Consider the following 20658-nt stretch of genomic DNA (forward strand, 5'->3'; position numbering starts at 1 on the left):
TTAGTTAAAAGCTAAGTCTTTAATCCGTTAATAGAGAAAGAAATTGTGTAAGTCTCACTTCAGTACTAAAAGGGACATTTTAAAACATTTCAGAGAAAGCTCATTGGAAGTTAATGGGGAAAAGATGACAGATGTTCCACCAGGACAGCAGTTCTCAAACTATGGGGTGGGCTTCCCAAGAGAGGCGCAGGAATCTGTCAAGGCTTTTTTGTTTTGTTTTTGTTTTTTTAAAAGAGCGCTGGCTGTTAGCCCCGGGTGGCTAGGGCTCATGCAGAAGGGCTGTGCACACACAAGAGGCAGGAATAAAGGGGGCAGCTGGAGCCTCACCATGTGGTCTCAGACTTTCCTTCCCCGCGTTGCTCAAACCCTCACCTCATTGGGGCATTGCAACCCTTACTTCAGTGCTGCTGCTGGCACGCCATTGCCTTCAGAGCTGGGTGCCCAGCCAGCAGCCGCTGCTCTGCCTTCAGAGCTGGCTGGTGGTATATATACTGGGGCGTATAAACAATTACAGACACAAAGGAGGGCCTGATCAAATAAGTTTGAGAACCACTGCACTAGGAGAGACTGTTGAGAGTTTCCATGCAACACACGTTTGGATACAGTACATCACAGAGCAAGACCAATGGGGGTAAAAGACCCCAATCCAGCCAACTTTTGCTTTCAAATACTGGCAAGCACTAGTTGCACAACTGGTCAGGTTTGCAATTTCCCACCAGCAAATCTGGCTTTTGACACACCTATATATTAGTATTTGTTAAGTGCTTTGCAGATGTGAAGTACTGTAGAAATGCTAAAGATTAAAAAGATGGCAGAACTCCCATTAGCTTGCTCCTGGCTGTTTTCTCTCCACAGCTGCTATTAGTTGAGAGCCTCAAAGAGGGGAGTGTGCCAGTGATGGACATGGGATATGGGGGTGTAAAGAGGGTGTTTGCAGGTTGAAGGAAGAAAGGATGGAATGGAATACCATGGAGAAAGCTCAGTGGATGATTTGATTGAGGCTGAGCTCCAGAGAAAAAAAGGGGATATAATTCCAAACTGCATCTGGAAGGTCCTGCTGCCAGGAAGGAGGTTCAGGCACCCCTGCTGAAAGGACAGTGCTGTGCCCAGGGAAACAGCAGTAAGAAACTGGGAGAGAGATGGATTAAAATGGAGAATATCACAGAGCTTTGATTAAGACCCAACAACTCCCTGTGTAAACCCTTGAATCCTGACTAGTTCATGTAGGTGTCACTGTGCATAGCAAGATGCAGGAGGATTCAGACAGCAGCTGTGTGTGTACGTAGGGGTACACCATGTTGGCAGAAGGGTGTTGCTGAGTTAAAAGTGTTTTTAACAAGACATAGCTGTTCGTCAGCAGCTATTGCCTGAATGCAGTTAACTACTTAGTAGTAAAATCCTACTATGCTTTCCAGATGAATGACCTCTGCAGTTAGCAGCTTCACAAATGGAAGCCTTACATGAATCTGTACAACTTTCCCCAATGCTTAAAAAGGTACATTTCTCAAGGATTATAATTGCACTTTAAAAAAAAAACACACACCCCTTCTTATACAATTTCTCTAATTTCCCCCATCCCACCCTGTCAATATATAAAAATGGAAAGAGAGGCTACAATTATTTACTGCCCTACAGTTATTGGGATTTCAAAGATTTGATTCAGGTGCCTGACGGAAAGCAATGACATCCAATTTAGAGAGCTGGACAATAGTGTGTTTTTAAAAAACATTTTCACAGCTTGGCTTGCATTGGCTTCAGATGCTTCTGGAAAGACTCATGAACCTGTAGGGGGGAAAAAAGGGAAATTAGATAAAAATAATTTTCTTGTTATGTTTTTATTTTTAAACACATTTCCTGCAGGATCAAAATGTATCTATACAAATAGAGAACCAGTTAAACAGCCACCTCTGCAGTATGCTGGTAGCAGTCAAAAAGGGGGAAATCTGGCCAGAATACAGGAACAAACTGCCTTCCCCAACTATTCCTCACAAGAAGGGCACTGGAATCTTTAATGTCTATGGAGAGTGGACAAGTCTGTTTAAAAAACATTGAATTCCCACAGGAAACTGCATGTTCCCAGTTGATCCTGAGAGAACAAAGGGCTGATTGACCCTGTTGGGATTCCTAGCAGTGTTTACAAGTCTGGCTTAGCCTCAGGTTCAAGATACCTAATCAACTATGGACCTAAACAAGGCAAAAGAAAGCTACAGTATATTGGCAGGGTATTGTATTCAATCCTGTTTTCCAAGATGGAGAACTGTCCCTGGCACCTTACTGGATAGGTCTCTGGTTTTTGACTACAGCAGCTATAAACGGATTCAGAAATGCAGCAGATATTCTCAGAAACCTAGAGGGCAACTGTCAGTTTCTTTCCTCATTAAAAATAGTCACACTTTGTAAAGGCATTTGTTTTTTGCAGAATCTTCCAGCAGGGCTTTTGTAGCTGCAGTTGCTTTGGGCTGAATCATTTGGCTCCATGACAAGTAGAGTAGGAACTAGGAGGGAGAAATAAGGGTTCATCCTTACCTCTGTTTTGTTTAGTGGGGATTTCTTTGCCCATTCAAACATATTCTCGTAGATGTTGCCATCATACCGGCCAAGCACAGATCCAAGGTGATCATCATGAAAATCAAAGGCATCAACTAGTGCTACAGCATTGGGACGGATTGCAGCCAGAAGCTCCTTCACACGCTGGTACACCTGAGTAACCTGTGCATCTGTCAAAATGCCCGCCTGGGACAAAAGCCAAGAAACTTATCAGAACAGAATCTAATTACACGCATAAACTCTCATGGTTCTTTGTGAGAGACTAGACTGCAGGTCAACTCTCCCCTACAGGGAAGGCCAGTATGTCAAAATATTAGAGATAGTAAAATGCTAAGTAATTGCATTGGTCTTCTAGACAGGAGGAAGACGACCATCCCTTCAGCCTATTTCCGCTTAGTGAGGGGACTCCAAAGAATGAAAATGCCTGTATTTTAACCCCCAAAATCAGAAGTTCTCTTAGCACCTGCATTATATTAAATCCTTCCTGTTTTCATAACTCTGTTTTGTAAATGGAGGAAGCGGCAATGAGAGACCACACTTATGTCAGCATGAACTTACAAACACCACTGTTTGTACAAGTATGCTCCAGCACCATAGGAGTTGAGAGAGAGAGAAGTAGCTTGGATCAGACCACTTGGATACTCAGACAGGAGACTGATCTAGATGAAAGGTTTTGAAGGCCAGGCCCTTTTCTTCTGTGCTTATTTACAAATAGGTACCGCCCATGCTGGGGTGTGTAAACAATTACTGGCATCATCACATGTGCATGATATCCATCTCATATTATCTCCCTGCTTGATACTATGCAACCTACCAGTCACTGACCCGAAAACAAGAAGCCGGTCTAAAGAGATGAATCTTTGACCATATCCTAATGGCCATCCAACTCTGCCTTTGGAGGGCTGCAAAAGGAAGCTAATTCTAGCGCCTCCTCTGAAATAGTTCTGCCTTATGCCAGGCTTACCCCTGGAGCTCACAAGCCTGAACACTCCAGGCAATGGCAGTTGTCTTCCATTTCATGGTAACTTCAGACCAGAGCACTGTGGCCCTTGAGATCTGGGATATTAAACTGATAAGAACAGATATAACTTAAAAGATAAAGTTTGCACTTCTGTGTCCAAGAGACACAGACAAGGCTTTCATCTCGGGGCCAAAAGACCAAACACATCAAGACACTTAATCATAGCCTTTAATAGACCAAGAGACTACTTACACTTGGTCTGAGCACCGATACTAAACTGTGATACTGACCTGCAGAAAATCCCCTGTGTGCTTACTGATTCCATAGAGTGCATACAGGAGACACAGATTGTTCATCACAGCATGGACAGCTGCATCATTAATTCCTGAGAGCTGTGCTGTGAAAAGCTTCACCACCACATAGTGACAGTGTGCCTGCAAAAGTGGTATAAAAAAAACAACCCCAACAGTAGGGAATTCAAGGTCAGAAGCCGAAGACAGGAGAATGTAGAGTTGAGATGCTTCTAAAATATGCTTATTTAGTGACATTACTGACCTCAGATGCTCGCACCAGGTCAACAGAGGTTCGGTTCCAGGCATCTTCCTGGCTCTTCCTGCGGTTCAGCTCAGCTTTCAAGTTCTTTGCTGCTGCTTCAACAAGTCTGTTTTACACAAGGTGTGTGGGGAGGGTGGGTGAAGAGAAACAGAGTCTGCAAAGTGACCTCATACCAACTACAGAAAATTCACAGAAACTGGCTGATGTCTTACTGATGCATTAGGCACTAAGGAGCTCAATTCTCACCCCATCCCAACATTTGCTGTTCCAGAACCCACATGTTCATTCGTGCAACTAGGATGGCATGGCTACATCAGAGTAGTATTAGGACAGCTTTAAGGAAACAGGATAAAAATAAACCTCATTTTAATGAGATGGAAATACTCAAGCAGCCTCATGTCCCCATTTAGTACCTGTGCTATTTATTTTTCCCCTCCCCAGATGTAGGGCTTTATATTGACTCTCCTCTGCACCAGGTCTGTAGTCACCACTATTTTAACCTCTCCAGGAAGGTAACTGCAGTTTGATTAATTTTGGCATCTGCAAGTTTGAATTTACACCAAAAAACCCTCAAACCAGCTGCACAGGGAGCTCAAGTGCTTAAATTGTGTTGAATTTAGATGGTCAAGAGTTTTTTGAAACTTTAAGTACCTGGGATTAGGTTACACCTAGCAGAAAGCATCACTTCTTGAAGATTACAAGATATTTCACTTGGACAGATGTGGTCTGCAGACCATACGTTGCATGCTGCTGCACTAACAGAATAGCTTAGCGCTATCACATTTCTCACCAACATAAACACTCTACAGCATTTTAGTAATGCATAGTTCTTTGCATTACGTGTGAACTCACCTTGATGCCCGCAGTTTATACACCTCCATCAAGCTGGCTGGATCATTGATGTGTACCGTTGTAGACCTAGCAGCCACCTGCTGTGGCTGGATGTGTTGCCCTGAGAGGTCGTTAAGGTAAGACACCATGCCACTAACCAGGTGACCTGAACTAACCTGGGTGTAACTTTTGATCAGGAACCTGAATAAAAAAAAAAAAAAAAGAAAGATTGCATTGCCCCATTCATTTGGATACAGAGTAGACAGATTAACTTTTGGGTTTAGTCTGTAGAACTACTAGCCAATATATAGGAGTTGCATATACTTGCAGTTATAGCAGAAGCCAGAGAAGGGGACAGAAATATATAGATCCAAGAGAGGGAATATTGCAAGTTAGGTGGTAGTGGACAGGTGGTCTGTGTGCCCTTCTGACCATCTCTCCAGGCAACTAACGACTAAGTAGGGAGATCTCTTGAAAGAAGTCACCTCACCTAGCAGTCTGCAACATCATGACAGTGTTTTCTCCCTCGTAGGTGCAGGATGGGGTGAAATTAACATAGATATCAGGAAGGCCACTGCAACGAGAGTAGCCATGCCCACCACATGCCATTCGACATTCTTCAATGCCAGCGTTGGCTGTCCATGAAGTGAATGCCTTTAGCCCTGCAGACAACGCGTGGAGCTAAGGGAGAAAAGCAGAACTGGTAGCTGCCAAGTCTATTCCATTAGGTCACTGCTTTACCACAGATGCCGCCCAGTTTGCATTTCCACTATTAGCTCACAAGCATGATGGGCTTCAGTGGCAGCCAACAGAATAATTATACTGTACAATCAGCACCATCTACCTGCTGCTTCTCATAGTGTTATTCAATCTTTACCTTTTGTTGACCTCAGTTATAATATCAGAAGTTAGTGCTAGAAAATACTTATTAGGTCATACAGCTCATTTCTCTCTACCTATGCCATATTCTTTACAGTGTATACTCCAATGCTTTGTCTAGTCTACAAGACAAAGATGGGTTTCCACTGCATATTGTCATTTCACCGTATTCCTTCGGCCACCCACTAAGTGATTGCACCTTACAACCCCACTCCCACAAAGTTCTTAGTTCTGCCAATATCTTTGATTAACAGCAATTCTTCCCTGGTTCATTGGAAGCATGGTCCAGTGGCTACAATAGAGGACTTGAAGTCAAGACTGCTGGGTTCCATTCCCAGCTCAGCAAAGCCTCATTCTGGGTGATCTTGGGTGAGTCACTAACTCACATTTTTTAAAGATGCAGTATAGTATATAGATGCAAATGGAATGAGGCCTCTGGGTGAATTATCAGCAGGGATTGAATCTAGAACCTCTGGATTTGAAAATCTCAAAGCCTCTATTGCTTGCCCAAGAGGACTGGGGACCATTAGCTCACAGGCCACAGCAGCTTTTACATAAAGTATCAGAATCACCCTCCAGTTTTCAGACAGGATAATTACCTCTGGCAGCTCGCTCAGGTCTCCCTGGTTGATGTCACCAGTGATGCGCTGATAGGTCTTTTTCATGTAGGCTCCAACAAAGTGAAAGGCAAAGGCAGTTGCCAGGAGAGGAAAGAGTTTGTATTGTTGGGTTTGATAGTCCAAGATCTGGGGCTCCGGTTCCCTATAGCAATACATGAGAGTCATTACTGTGACTGCTGCCAAGTTTCTGCAGACATCCTGTGTAACAGTAAGAGCTTACCTACACATACTTGAGTCCATAATGAGGGTTGTAAATTCTAGTGCCCCAGAGCTGCAGACCCTGGCTCTGTGCCAGGGAGCTTGGAAGTCCTGACAGTCCCAGTTCAAGGCAGAGTTCTCAGGGCTTCCAGGTTGGTTGCTGCAGAGTCAAGACTCAAGACTCTATTAGAGCCAGAGCTTTCAGACTCGTGTTTCCCACAACAAGTAATCTGGAAGCTCTGGAATGGTGGGTTTCTCTGCCTCAGTGGCTCCCAGAGATTTGGAGGCAGGGCATCATGGGGCCTTCTCTGCCTTGGCAGTCCTCCAGGAAAGTGGAATTGACAAGAGCATTAAACGCAAGGAGCCATAGAACTGTCACTTTGATTTTCTGCTGAAAAACCTTCAACCAGCTCCACTCCCAGCCCTGCAGTCACCTCCTCCAGCAGCCAGTATGTGGGGACACCCAGGGATTCCTGCTGGCTCCCTGCAATGCCAGTCAAGTGTGGGGTGAGGCCTAGACAGCTGCAGATTAATTATTTCATTTTAACCATTAATAACAGGGGTGAAAAAGACAAGGAGGTCAATTTCACTCAGCAGCTGTCCAGGTCCCTGGAGTAGATTTCTTTTTGGAAACACCACGCATTGTATGAGAATTTTCACCCCCCCAGAATTTTGGGTTCATGAAAATTTCAAATACATTTAATTTCATTCCCATTTGGAATGACATCACATTTACAAACCACAAAGTTTTCTGCAAACCGGAAATCCTGCATTTCAGTCAGCTCCAGCTAGGAGTGAGGAGGCATCTGTACTTCTCTTTCAATTGCCACAGTAAACTGCATCATCCACAATCTGCATCCCCAGCCCTCCCCAAAATGCTTGCCTTTTGTCTAACATCCATTTATTTTTGGCATTTCACCTCATGACACAGGCAGGCCCTTCATTTCACTGCAGCCACTACACTTACCCTGGCTTTAGCTCAGACTGGTGCCTCACTGAACTGTAGCGGATGGCAATGGTACAAGCCCTGGACAATGAGCGAGCAGAATCCCCCACAATGAGGGATCGGATGAACACCATGGTCCCATAAGTCAGCTTGTCACTGAGTGGTTTCACGTATGTGCCATCTGGTTCAACCTAACAGAAAGACAGGATGGTGACCCAAGGGGTTTCCTGCCTTCTAAATTCCAGCAGCAGCTGCCACCTTGCTGTGGAACAGAATGTACATGAGCACACTTACCAAGTGGCATCTACCCTTCACAAGCCTTTGTCAAAGAACACCATGTCACAAGTGTAATGTCCCCTACCTCACTTGAAGAGTTTTAGCGTGGTTCTCACTGTAGTAGCTGCAAGCAAAAGGATGAGGGCTGCAGAGACAGTGACATATTTATCTCAAGTTCCTTGCACATTCAAGAAAAAGGCAAACCAACAGATGTTCTCGTAAAAGTGATCAAACTTATGTCTACTGTTCTAAATGTTTTGACATTTTTCTCAGTGCATCATGGAGAGCAGAGTTACTATTCTAGAGAGTCCTGTGCAAGCAATAATTCGATGGTCTTCAGCTATATCAGATTGGACTCTAACCACATTAAGTCACATGTAATAAGGCACAGGTCTTAGAATCATAGAAAAGTGGGATTGAAGGGACCTAAAGAGGTCATCTACTCCTTAGCAATACTTGCATGAGAAACTCCTAAAGATAAACCCAAGGCTCTACAGGAAGTGCTAATAATTCAGTGGATGGCACTCTTCCCTCTGAGTCAGTAATTAATTGCAGTCACAGGGTGCTTGCCTGAGGAGTTGCCTTTTGGATGAGTCCTAAAATGGTCATTAAAGATCTCATGCACTTTTCCTATGGAAGAGCTGTTAATGGCCATAGCTGGTCATATTCCAATTTGGATAATTCCATTCTGCCTCTAAATTCCTGCTTTAGTTTCTGATGGATGCAGTATTCTTCCTCACTTCCTAAGCAAGCTTATTGTATGGTGGCAGTGGTGTGTGTTAAACGGCTGCCACATCCACCCCTGTTGTGCAAAGTGACTGTGAATAGTTCAGAGTGATTTGGGATTAAGAGCAGCTACAGAAACGAAATATACTGAACTTGCTCATGGGAACCATGGGATGTGAAGTGAAGGGGGTTATTTGAAACAAAGAGTTGCACAGGGATCAACTGACAGTTACACCTTAGCAATAAGTAAGGCTCCGTGTTTGTCATGGAGGTCACGGATTCCATGACTTTCCATGACCTCCGTGACTTCTGCAGCAGCCGGGTGCGGCTGGCCCAGGAGCCGCCTGAGCAGCTCGGGCAACCCCTGGGCCAGTTGCACCGGTTGCCGCTGGAGCAGTCTTCCCCTACCTCCCAGTCCTTTCCCGCCGCCAAACAGCTGTTTGGTGGTGCTTAGCACTTTCCAGGAGGGAGATGGGAGAAGCAGGGACATGGCGCACTCAGGAGAGGAGGCGGAGAAGAGGTGGGGCCAGGGCGGGGATTTGGGGAAGGGAAGGGTGGGAAGAGGTGGGGCAGAGGCGGGGCCTCATGGAAGGTTTGAGTGATGCGGCCCTCAGGCCAATGTACTAGTCCTCATGTGGCCCTCATGGTGATTTCAGTTTGAGATCCCTGAGCTAGGAGCTGGGGTCGCCGCTTCTCAGGTGCTGGGTAGGGAGCCTGCCCCTGTGCCCCCAACCCCACCCCGCACAGGCCATCCCTGTCCCCCCACCCAAGTTTTAGTCAGGGGTATAGAGTAAAAGTTATGGACAGGTCATGTGAATTTTTGTTTACTGACTGTGACCTGTTCATGCCTTTTACTAAAAATACCCGTGATTAAAACATAGCCTTAGTAATAAGATCCATTTAGTCAGAGTTGGAGGAAGTTCTGGAGATTAAGAAACAAACCCTTCTTGCTCCTGGCTTTATAATAGAGGGCTGGAAGGCCTGTGGAGATCCTAGGACAATACAAGAGTATCATTTCTTCCATGCATAGCTCAGTAGCAACCCCTCTGGCCAGTTAAGGGTTGACTTTGACAGGGTCCTAAAGGAGGCAAGTTTGCTTCTCTAGACAGCAAAAATGATAGCTGTGATGTAGGATTTTCAGGGTGGAAAACGAAAAATAAGGGGATCCTCATGGTCAGATGATTCCACAGAGAACCCACTGGTAAGCAATGGGGACAGATTTAACCCAGAGAGGGAAGCGTTAAAGTATGTTGAAAACTCTGTGCCAGCTCACTACAAAAGAGCTGTTAATGACTGGCTCCAGAGCTCACTCCTTTACCTTGGCGTACTTCATCAGCATGTTCTCCCGGGGAATGCGGAACTTGTCCATTTTTAAGTAGCCATTATCCATTTCATCATAACCAAATTTTGGCCCGATGTCACCCACAGTAATACCTGCCATAGAACAGTGGGAAGGAGTCAGAATTAACAACAGGTGAAAGACCTAACCCTTCAATAAGCAGGCTGTCTAGATTTCTGGGAGCTCTTGGCATTCTGATATGAATGGCAGCAGATAAGCAGACGTAACATTATCCTGTCCTCTTATTGCAAGAGTGTGGATGAAAACCCACAAGGATCTTCATATTCCACATCCCATTCTATAATACAGGGATTGGGGGAACGCTCTCCAAAATTTGTCAGTGCCACTCCTGGCTAGAGAACGATGCAAGGACTTCCTTCTCTCTTGGGGAGAGGAGCATGTGGTCTCTACAGCACTTCCAGCTTGGGAGTACAGCAACATGGTCATATCCCAAACTAACCTCCACTTTCGGTTACCACTAAACCACTAGATTGGCCATGTCATTTTAAGTCATAAGGTAAGAGCCCTCAGGCTTCTAGAGCCACACAAGATCTATCCACACACTTGTGTTGAAGTGTTATAGTTCTGAAATGCACTTCCTATCTGAGTTCAGTCTGAAAAATAAGCCATGTATGTTAACAATCCTTGCAAAGCTATATGGCCTGACAATGTGTTGACCCTTTGTTTCCCAACAGTGCTAAACCCCAATGTAGACTCTTACCTGGCAAGGGCTCATGGGTGCCCAGCTGCCGTATGGGTACAATGAAGGCATGCAGCCCTTTGCATTGGCCCTGGGTATAGAGCTGAGCCAGAACTATGGCATGGTTTGAGGTCTTTCCAACTGCAAGAGCAGAGAAAAAAAATATCATTTTAATACTCTCTCTTCGATAAAACACCATGTGAGATTTGACGAGCTCTACTATATATTAGCTCTTCAATGCTAATTAAGGGTCTGATCCCATAGCTGGCTCACAAATGGAACTCTCATTAAAGTCACTTATGTTGTGTGTGAAGCAGCTTCATGACTGTCTCAAGAATCACATTCAGTACTAAACAATTCCTTAGCAAGACTCCTACTGAAGTCAAAGGGGCTCTGCCTACATCAGAAATGAAGGAGAGGCTTCAAATACACAGGGGATAAAACTTCAGATTAAAGTCATACTAAACTCATGTTGTGTAACAACTCAAAAAAATGCCCAAAGAAATTTGATGATCCAAGATTACAGCTGAACTTTGATAAGTTTCCTACTTGGCTGAAGAATGATTTAGCTCTACACGCTACTTCCTTCTGTACCAATTTCCAGTCACTACCTTCCAGATGCAGCAGTCCTAACATGGATATGAATAACCACCTCCTACAGACAGGAGAGTGCCTCCTTTAGCTTCCAAGTTCAAATACACAGTGATTCACTTACGTCCACCTGGCCACCACTTAATGGAAGTCACAGTGGGGCTGTTGAGAATGAATTCCTGGGTTGTGGGGTCATAGGTGGCAGTGGTTTCCAAGCCTCGAAGATGAGTTCCTATGGGTAGTTAGCACATTATATTTTAACAGTCACAGATGACAACAGAAACAGAACTGAACAATGAATTGCTGAACTCCAGCAGTGATGCAGCAAACGATATAACCCAAAAGGTAGAGAGGGCGCACCACAGTGTACACTTAAGAGCATGGCATTTTAGAAGTATGGGAGTTATTAATCTGACTGCCTGGGCACCAAGCCAGAAATGTAAAATTATTTCAAATGATACAAGTGCCAGTATCCAGGTTGTTCCAAAATTAGGCCCTTTAGTTTTCAAGCACCTCCACCTTGACACTTTGCTTGTTTTGCATCAAGAAGCATATGATCAAGAAATGATCTACAATGTCATATCTTACCCTGATTACACTGACACTGGAATCTGATTAGTTGCAAAACAAAGTCACATGCATTTAACAAAACATGGTCTCAGAAGTGCTACCATCATTATTCCCTCTCCAATGGGCTTGTATCCCACTCATCTGATAGAGCAGTTTCTCCCAAATCCACGTGAGAATACAAGAGCACATATACGCTAGATTACTGAAGATTTTTCGGGCACCTACAATAGGCTGAAGGTAACAGTTCCATTAACTGCTTCCACTCCCCTAGTCCCAAGTCCTCACTTCACGCAAACTGAAGGCAGCTATATCTGCCAGATGATATTCCCTGCACTGGTGTCCAGTCAATTTAACTCCAGATGTAGATGACCAGTCGTGGGACTGACTTGATGCTCCAGAGTGGCAGACCATTACAGAACCATTGACACTACATGCGTATTTCATCAAGAGGCCTGACCCTACCATGATGTGTCCATGCACTAATTTCCAAAGTTTGTAGTTCTAACTCTGGTGTCTCCATAGACAACTTAATACTCCCTTACTGAATTGCCAGGCCACCCCGACCATCATAAGCTTCAAACCTGATTGTACATACGCCTCTCATTTCAAATGACTGTGCTTTTACTACTAAAATATCTGCAAGTCAGTCTTCATTGTCACTTGATGTCTGTCTCACTGTCGGTGAAGGATAGATCCAAGCTCACTATTCAAAACATTTTCCTACTGACAAGTTTCAAAAACAAACGTCTCCCAGGTAGAACGTGCTCACGTGTTGTGAAGTTGTGTGACACATACACATGGTCCCCACTGATCTTGCAAGACTTCAGCAAATGCTCACTTGTGCCTAGGGCTAGGAAACTAGGTCATTGCCAGGGACATTAAAGTTTGGTTGGGGGAAAAAAAAAAATGATGAGAAAACATTGAGTATCCATCACCTCTCCCTAAGCCTGTAAGCAGAGGAAAGGCACCTGTAAAACTAACTGAGCGAGAAGTGGATGGACAAAGGAGAAAAAAACATTCAATTCTTGATGATGAAAAGAACATGCCACGGTAGGAAGAAAAAGAGGGAACTTAAAAGAGAAATGTGGGTGCAGATACTGGGCTTACGCAGGTGATCTCCAAACTATGGTCAGCCCCAAATGAAAATTCTCTCTTTCAGGCTCTGTAAAGGTCTGCACTCCTGCCTTCCAGCTGAATGCCAAGTAGAGCAACCAAACTGATCAGGAAGAGGCAGAAGTCATTCTGGAAATTCACGTGGGTCTAGAAGCTGCAATATGCTCTTATCAACACATCCATATAAACAGACTATTTTCATTAATCACAGTCTCCCTGAGTGACAACTGAATATCAAATACACCCAGATACCACAGTGATGGACACATCAGAAACTCTTAGAGATCAAACATTAAACAGAGTGGTACTATGCATATACATGTGAACTATTTAAAATTCCAGAGAGTGTACACTTTTCCCCATGACCAGAACTGCACCTGCAGAGATTCTGGAAAGCGCATGATATCTTCCCCATGCAGATAAACATCCTCTGTACAGAAAACCACGTTTGTGAATATACTTTGAGCGAATGTACTGTACCATGGCCCATCTCGGTTTGAGCATAAGTGCCAATGATCTCCAGATTCCAGGCAGGCATGAAGAACCGGTCCTGCTGTTCCAGGGTTGCCTGGGTGAGGAGGGTGGGCAAGAACATGCCCAGGTGGAGGTCCAGAGGCTCAGGCCGTCCACGATGAATAGAGCTGTGCCAAAATGCCGAGGCGTGGGAATGTGAAGGGAATATTATGGGAAGGAAGCAAGCGTGATGTTGAAGGTGAAGATTGAGGGGGGGAAAAAAAAAAAAGAATTGTGTTAAGAATTTAGCATGCAAATTTCAGAAAACCAAAGCACTGTCCTGGTCTGTATTATAAAGAAATCTTGCATACTCAATCACACTGCAGTGCATTTTCCTCTTTGCTAAGCAGGGCAGCATTTGCAACACTCCCCTTTTTAGCTTCGGCTCCAGTTTAAAGAGGAAAATCTATTTCTGATGTAGCATATTGGCTAGTATAGAGAGTTAATACAAACCAGTGAGAAAGAAGATTCTGGAAGCAAGTACACATTTGAATTTAAAATGGATAAAAGACTGGCATGAGTCAGGTTGTGTTTTAGTTTAAGACAGAGCTGGTTGGATGAAGTTCGACTGGATTATTTTGGAACTGAGGCAAGTCTACACATCTTCATGGTTTGAATGGGGTTCCAGGAAGTACTCAAACCCCTTACCACTCGAAGTCCCACTTGTTTCAGCAGAAAGAGCAATGCTTCCATCTAGATTTCTTAAACTTGTCATAGCTGTTAATGTTTTAGATTTTGCTTTGGACTTGCAAATTAGACATATGTAGCATATATGGACTTGAGTTCCAACTATGATCTCCTCCATCCTCCAACACAGCCTCTTTTGCTAAAATTTTGTCTGCTCTTTAGAAAACTTCAAACAAAAAAGGACAGTGCTCTGCTTAAGCAATCAGTCAAAGCTAGTGACTGCAACTGCAGCTGTGTGTGAAAAAACATTTATCAGTCAAGGCATCACCAGAACAGAGCCCCCGCCCCCAATCAAACATGCTTTATTATAATGCGTACCTCCCACTTCATCTAGCCGACTCCAAATTCTCTCAGATACTGGTTATCAGGTTATTTTTAGTTCTAGAGTCCAGAAGTCTTTGGACACCAGAAAATGTAATGTATTATTATTAACAACCCTTAATAGTTTCGATACCTTCAACTACTTAGAGAACTGTTTCTCTTTGACCCCCAAATCTCCCAACTGTGATAACCTAAGATTGTTTCTTTGTTTTGAAGTCTCACAAGATAATTCATCCAATTGGAACTTCTTGTAAGAGGTTTCACAAAAGGACATTTTGGATACTTTGGTGAAAAACATTTCCTCATTTGTTGGAAAGTAGTAGTGAGAGGGTAGGATTATTTCTCAACTGCTGACACCAGCACATAGTGAAGAGGGAAAAGCACTAGAGTGGCTGGGATGCAGATATTGCAGAAGTGTTGATCCTCTAAAGACAACATGTCCAGAACCTATATTTTACACTCTACAAATATGTAGTTTTTTGCCAAGTCATTCATAGAATGAACGTATTTTTCAGGTGACAGATTTGGGTTCCTGAAAAAGCACTGGTCTCAACTAGACCCTTAAAGGGCTGGAATACTTGACAGAATGGATTAGAGTATTCTCTGTACTAGATATAGATGCACTTCACTATACACTGGCATGTTCTTTTACACACAGAGTTTCCTGGTAACAGCAATTCTTTCTACTTTGGCATTTCTGGTAGGGTTGCCAATTTTGGTTGGATGTATTCCTGGAGATTTTATCACATGACATAATCTTTAATTAAAGATTCATCTTTAATTCCTGGAGACTACAGGCCAATCCCAGAGGGCTGGCAACCCTAATTTCTGGGCTTGTTATAGTGAAGATCCAAAAGAAATTGTTAGACAGCAATATTTTGTAACACCCCATGCCTTATATAGTAACCCAGCTGGGTTAGACTTAATGGTCACTTTAACATTAGAAACATCAGGCTTTTAAGTGAGTTTAGTGCTGGTGAAAGGTGCTCAGGTGACTGTCATGAATAGGGCCCTACCAAATTCACGGCCATGAAAAATGCATCATGGACTGTGAAATCTGGTCTTTTGTGTGCTTTTACCCTATACTATAGGGATTTCATGGGGAGAGACCAGCATTTCTCAGATTGGGAGTCCTGACCCAAAAGAGTTGCGGGGAGGGTGTGGTGGTGGTCACAAGGTTATTTTTTTTTTTGGGGGGGGGGGGGGGGGGGAGCACAGTATTGCCACCCTTACTTCCGTGCTGTATTCAGAGCTGGGCAGCCAGAGCGCAGCGGCTGTTGGCTGGACACCCAGCTCTGAAGGCAGCGCCCTGCCAGCAGCAGTGAATTAGTAAGGGTAGCAATACCATACCAGGCCACCCTTACTTCTGTGCTGCTGCCTTCAGAGCTGGGCAGCTGGAGAGTGGTGGCTGCTGACTGACAGCCCAGCTCTGCAGCCAGCAGCGCCGAAGTAAGAGTGGCAATACCATACCCTGTCATCCTTACTTCTGTGCTGATGGTGGTGGCTCTGCCATCAGAGCTGGGCTCCCAGCCAGCAGCCGCTGCTTTTCAGCAGCCCAGCTCTGAAGGCAGAGCTGCTGCCAGCAGCAGCGCAGAAGAAAGGGTAGCAGTACCATACCCCACCCCCCCCACACAATAACTTTGTGACCCCCCCCACCCCAACTCCTCTTTAGCTCAGGACCCCTACAATTACAACACTGTGAAGTTTCAGATTTAAATAGCTGAAATCATGAAATTTATTATTTTTAAAATCCTACGACCGTGAAAATTGACCAAAACGGACCACGAATTTGGTAAGACCCTAGTCATGAAGACTGAAATCCTTATCTAAACAACACAACAGATACAGTACAGGTGGTGACAATACAATAGTCCCTCAACTCCACTTCATCAATGAGCCTCAACCATGTGCTAGAGAGGATCATTTTGGAGGTGAGAAAAGGCTTCCATGTGCCATTCCAGACTGACAATTGCCCCCAAATATGGTGTTTTAAATGAACACCTATTCACAATAAAATGGACTGAAAACCAACTCATTTCACGTAGGCTACTGAACCTGATACCAACACCTATTAATCACTGCCATTCTGGACTGGATAATGACTCCTATCCCATTACCTATCATGAACCACCGAAGCCACTATAAATATCAGGCTAAAAAAATGTATTAACTAGAAGCCAGATATCATCAATGCAGCCTGTGCAATATTATAGTAATTATCCAACATTCACAGCAGAAATGCCTTACAGACATGTTAAGAATCAGTTTTTGACACTGAAATTGTGAGTTGCTCCAATATACCATCACTCTCACTAGCTGTGTTAGGTATATCATTCAATCAATATGCTAGTCACACAACATGGTGAACATTACAAGCAAACCGACCCACACCCAGGGAAGAAAGTCACCGAGGGATAGGTCAATCACAAAGCATGCAAAACCAAATCACTTTTGTAGAAAGACAGATTTGATTTAAAACTTGTTGGGGAAAGGAAACAAAATCAGCAAGCAATTGTTTATTCATAGGCTATCATCCACTCGTTTCACAACTTCTGGTCTTTAGCTAGTTTGGTTTAGAGTTGGAGCCTGCAGATTTAACAGAGTGATGTGAAGAATTCCATCAGGTAACTCTTCTTTGCATTTTCAGCTGGCATATGTAGTAGTAACCAAAGTAACTGAGATCTAAGCCATGGGTTTTGCCATCTGGTCTGGCAAATTACCGTATGTTGGGCACATTCCAGGTTTGAATTCAGGAAGTGTAAAAAGAGAACCATTTCATTTTCTCAGCCACTGAAACTTCTCTTGCTGGGACTTGTATAATTTGCAGTCTTGGGCACTGTGCTGCTTAGGGAATAGGATTCCCTGGGTCCATGATCAGTTCTTGTGTTTTGATAAATTCAGAAAGTAGGAACAGGGCTTTTTCCCTATAAAACAGGAACTTTCCATGAAAATATATAACTAAATGCAGTTACCCCTAGAACAAACAGTGCTTGGGACAGAGCACAGCAATAACCAGTCTTTCACAAACATGTGATGCACAACTTCATCAAGCTACATTATACCTAAAGACATATGGCTGAGTTATTTAGGCTGCTCATCAATGCATTAGCCTAACTTTGCAACTTACATACCTTAAATTCAGGCACAAATAGAGCTACTGCTGACTCCTGTCTGTCCTTTGTACCATAATCAACAGAATGTTCAAGCTCCTATGGGCAAAAACCTCATCTTTTAATCTTTGTTTTAACAACTATTAAGTTAGTGAGCAAGCAGGAGGTGCATTTTTTTTAAAAAGTCATAATTAAAGCCATTTGTGAGTGAGACACTGTGTTGTCAACCGGTAGAAGAACTCTACTGTGGCCTTAATGGTCAACTGGCCTTTGGGGTGTGGGGTTTTTTTGGTATTGTTAAATTTTTATTTATTGTATCTTTCACCCTTTAGATTTTAACTACAGAGCATCACCACCAATTTATTAGCTGGAGTCACAGCACAGAGGTTACCCACTGGTTTCTAAAAGGAACTAACCGTGGCCCATCTCAGTCTGGGCATAGGTTCCAATTATCTGGAGTCCATAGGTCGCAGGTAGCCATTTGTCTTGCTGAGCAACAGTGCATTGGTTCTGTAAGGTGTATGTAAACATGCTGAAGTGGAGACCTAAAGGTTGAACAAAAGAGCCCTGGCAGGTGCTGCAGGAGAGAAAAAGAAGGATCAAGGTCTCAGCCTTACTTTAAGTGTGCTCCTGAAACAGCTTTCCTCCATCTCCAGCAGCTGTACACAGTAGACTCACTTATGCTTTTGGTGTTTGTGCACTTAAAAGTCTCAGTAGTAAACCTCAGACATGTAGAAATCATAAGCAGTGCTAATGGGGAATGAACCAATACCTTCTGAACAGTTCCTTCTTCCTGCAATTTTTGGCTCCTATTATATTAATCACAAAAATCTTGCTCTACTTCTTGGACTCAGTGGAAGCCTGGAATTGAGGACCCTTAAAATGAGGGGCATACCATTAGTTTTAATAAGTTCAGCTGAAATTCAGATATCTGGCTTTGACTGAAAACATGTCGCTTTCCTGACTCAAAGCCCAATAGAGCTGGTAACTGGAACAGTGGTGAGGCATGGGTGTCTCGTTCCAGCATGGGGTTTGCTTTAAGGAAGTGCAGCCATTCTAAAAAGGCCACTATCAATTAGGAGCATTCAGGGATTAGGAAGGAAGAAGCTTCTTAATGAATGGTCCATGCTTCTTTCAGTACAAGTGCTCTGATTGTGTTATCTTTGTCTGCTTACACCAGTGACAAGATCATGAACTTTTATCATTACAGCTGCTCTTCAGTTTCAATCATACCATTCCAATTATGAGGGGTTTGAGGGAATGCTAAAGTTGGACATTGTGAATAGACATCTTCACTCAAAATGCAAGGTATTATTTCACTAAACTGAACAGAATAGTATTTGAGAGATAACTGGTCTGGAGGGAAGACAATGCAGACATATTACTGTGAAAGAGAGAGGCAAGAGTACATTACATACTAACATGCAGAATTAATTCAGACAGGACAAACAACATGCTGAAAAGTGTTAGTCCACAAGTTATATGGATTGTAAGGTAACTACTTTCCCTTTGACATTTTGTAGAACTTACGTTTATTGATTAAGTGCTCTTTTCATTTCTTGATCACACCAGTATCTGATCAGTTAATCCTCTAAAACTGGAATGTCCAGGACAAGCAGAAACACAGAGCACTCTCATTTGTCCCAACCAGTGACCAGAAAATACACACACACACACCCCTGGAATAGGAAAAACTGCTTGGACCCTGACAGATTTCATTTTGATGTTAGTTTCATATCAGTGAAGTAAACAGTCTCTTTCTCACTTAGGGCTTGTCTATACAAGGAGTTTAATCCACAGCTTTTTTGAGTTAATCTGCTTCGAAAATGCTTGCACACATGCAATGCAATTCATTGTAGAGCACGGACTCTGCATGTATTGCAAACTCTGAAGTTCTCTTTCAAAGTGAACTAACTTTGTTGCAAAGTAAGTTAGTCTGGTCTTCTGTTCATGTGCATGCAATGCTGCAGCAAACTACTTTGACAGTCTTCCAAATGGCTATCCCAAACAGCTTTGTGGGCGACCGTTACTGACCGGTTTACCTGTGTGCCTTCCCCTCCTCTTTGGTCAAGTTGACTGGATGTTCCCTTCCCTGTTTATAAGCTGGCACATAGCCAGATATTATCCATTCACTTCTGGATTCCAGTTTATAAGAAGAGCCGTGATAATACTCCAGAAACCCTACAACATGCCTTGAGCAGCTGCTTGGAGCCACACCGAGACACTGGATTTTATTGTCATCTGGGGAGAAGCTTTGGTGCGGGAAACTCTTGTGGCCAACCACTGGAATAAAGACCTTTTTATGGACATTGTTAGGCAGATGTCTGTGAAGGGCCATAACCAGAATGCCTAACACTGCCAGATATACGTGCTCCTGAGCTGTTTGCAACTTTATTAAAATGGAACAGGAAAAAAAATCTGGCAGGTGACATGTAACGTGTATTTTTTGAGGAGCTGGACAGGATTTTACATACCTACACACCATGCAACCCAGGAAGCTTCATAATTAAAAACCATTTTTTTTCCACGGTCCAGCTCAGACATAAGGGGTTATGAATGTCCACCATCTGCAATGTCTACAGCCTTACAGTCATCTGCTGGTACCACCACTAGTGCTACAACTAAACATATGTCAGACAGTAAATTACCTGTATATATATAAAAAAGTCTTTATCACTCATTAAAACCGTGGATTAGTTTATAGTCAGGACCAGCAAATTCCAGCAAGATTCCATAGACGAAAATATTGATTCCTTGATTTGTGCAACAAGTTCTCCCTTTTGTCTTGTTCAGAACAAACATTTCATTGACATAGTTCAATCATTACCACAAGGCTACACTCCACCCGCCGAGCAGACATTGCTGGAGAAAGTTTCTGAGGGGGAAATTGAACAGTGTGCAAAGAACACTGATGGAAAATTCATTAATCTGAGTCATGATGCGTGGCAGTGCTCCTGTAATAAGTGCTTGTGTCACAATAGGAGATGGCGTTGTCTAGCTTACAAAAACAACTGATACAGCAGAATACTTAAAGTAGCAGCAGTAAAAGCTATAACAAACTGAACAAATATTCAAGAGTCAAGTATATATCTTTGTCACCGACAATGCAGCAAGTGCAGCAAAGGTGAGAAGATACATAGAGATAAGGAAGGGAACCTGAAACTTGCAACATATG

The 20658-nt window shown here is 43.4% G+C and overlaps 1 protein-coding gene across 3 annotated transcripts in view; it reads right to left on the bottom strand.

The window, feature by feature from the left end:
* Positions 1-20658, bottom strand: part of ACOX1 (acyl-CoA oxidase 1) — a 30750-nt gene continuing 10092 nt past the window's right edge. Inside the window, exons 3-14 of one of the 3 annotated variants that reach the window (XM_007072546.4) lie at positions 13333-13493; positions 11294-11401; positions 10600-10719; positions 9858-9973; positions 7559-7728; positions 6373-6535; positions 5385-5575; positions 4916-5095; positions 4064-4169; positions 3799-3942; positions 2527-2733; positions 1-1782 (exon numbers count right to left, since the gene is read on the bottom strand). In XM_007072546.4, coding sequence (XP_007072608.2) covers positions 1732-1782; positions 2527-2733; positions 3799-3942; positions 4064-4169; positions 4916-5095; positions 5385-5575; positions 6373-6535; positions 7559-7728; positions 9858-9973; positions 10600-10719; positions 11294-11401; positions 13333-13493 — 1717 coding nt within the window. In that variant the 3' untranslated portion in view covers positions 1-1731. Of the gene's footprint in view, positions 1783-2526; positions 2734-3798; positions 3943-4063; positions 4170-4915; positions 5096-5384; positions 5576-6372; positions 6536-7558; positions 7729-9857; positions 9974-10599; positions 10720-11293; positions 11402-13332; positions 13494-17899; positions 18061-20658 lie in introns of all 3 variants that reach the window. The other 2 variants (XM_027834690.3, XM_043528443.1) reach the window with 2 other exon arrangements.

Source organism: Chelonia mydas, chromosome 14 (genome assembly GCF_015237465.2).
Source record: "Chelonia mydas isolate rCheMyd1 chromosome 14, rCheMyd1.pri.v2, whole genome shotgun sequence".
NCBI lineage: Eukaryota > Metazoa > Chordata > Testudines > Cheloniidae > Chelonia > Chelonia mydas.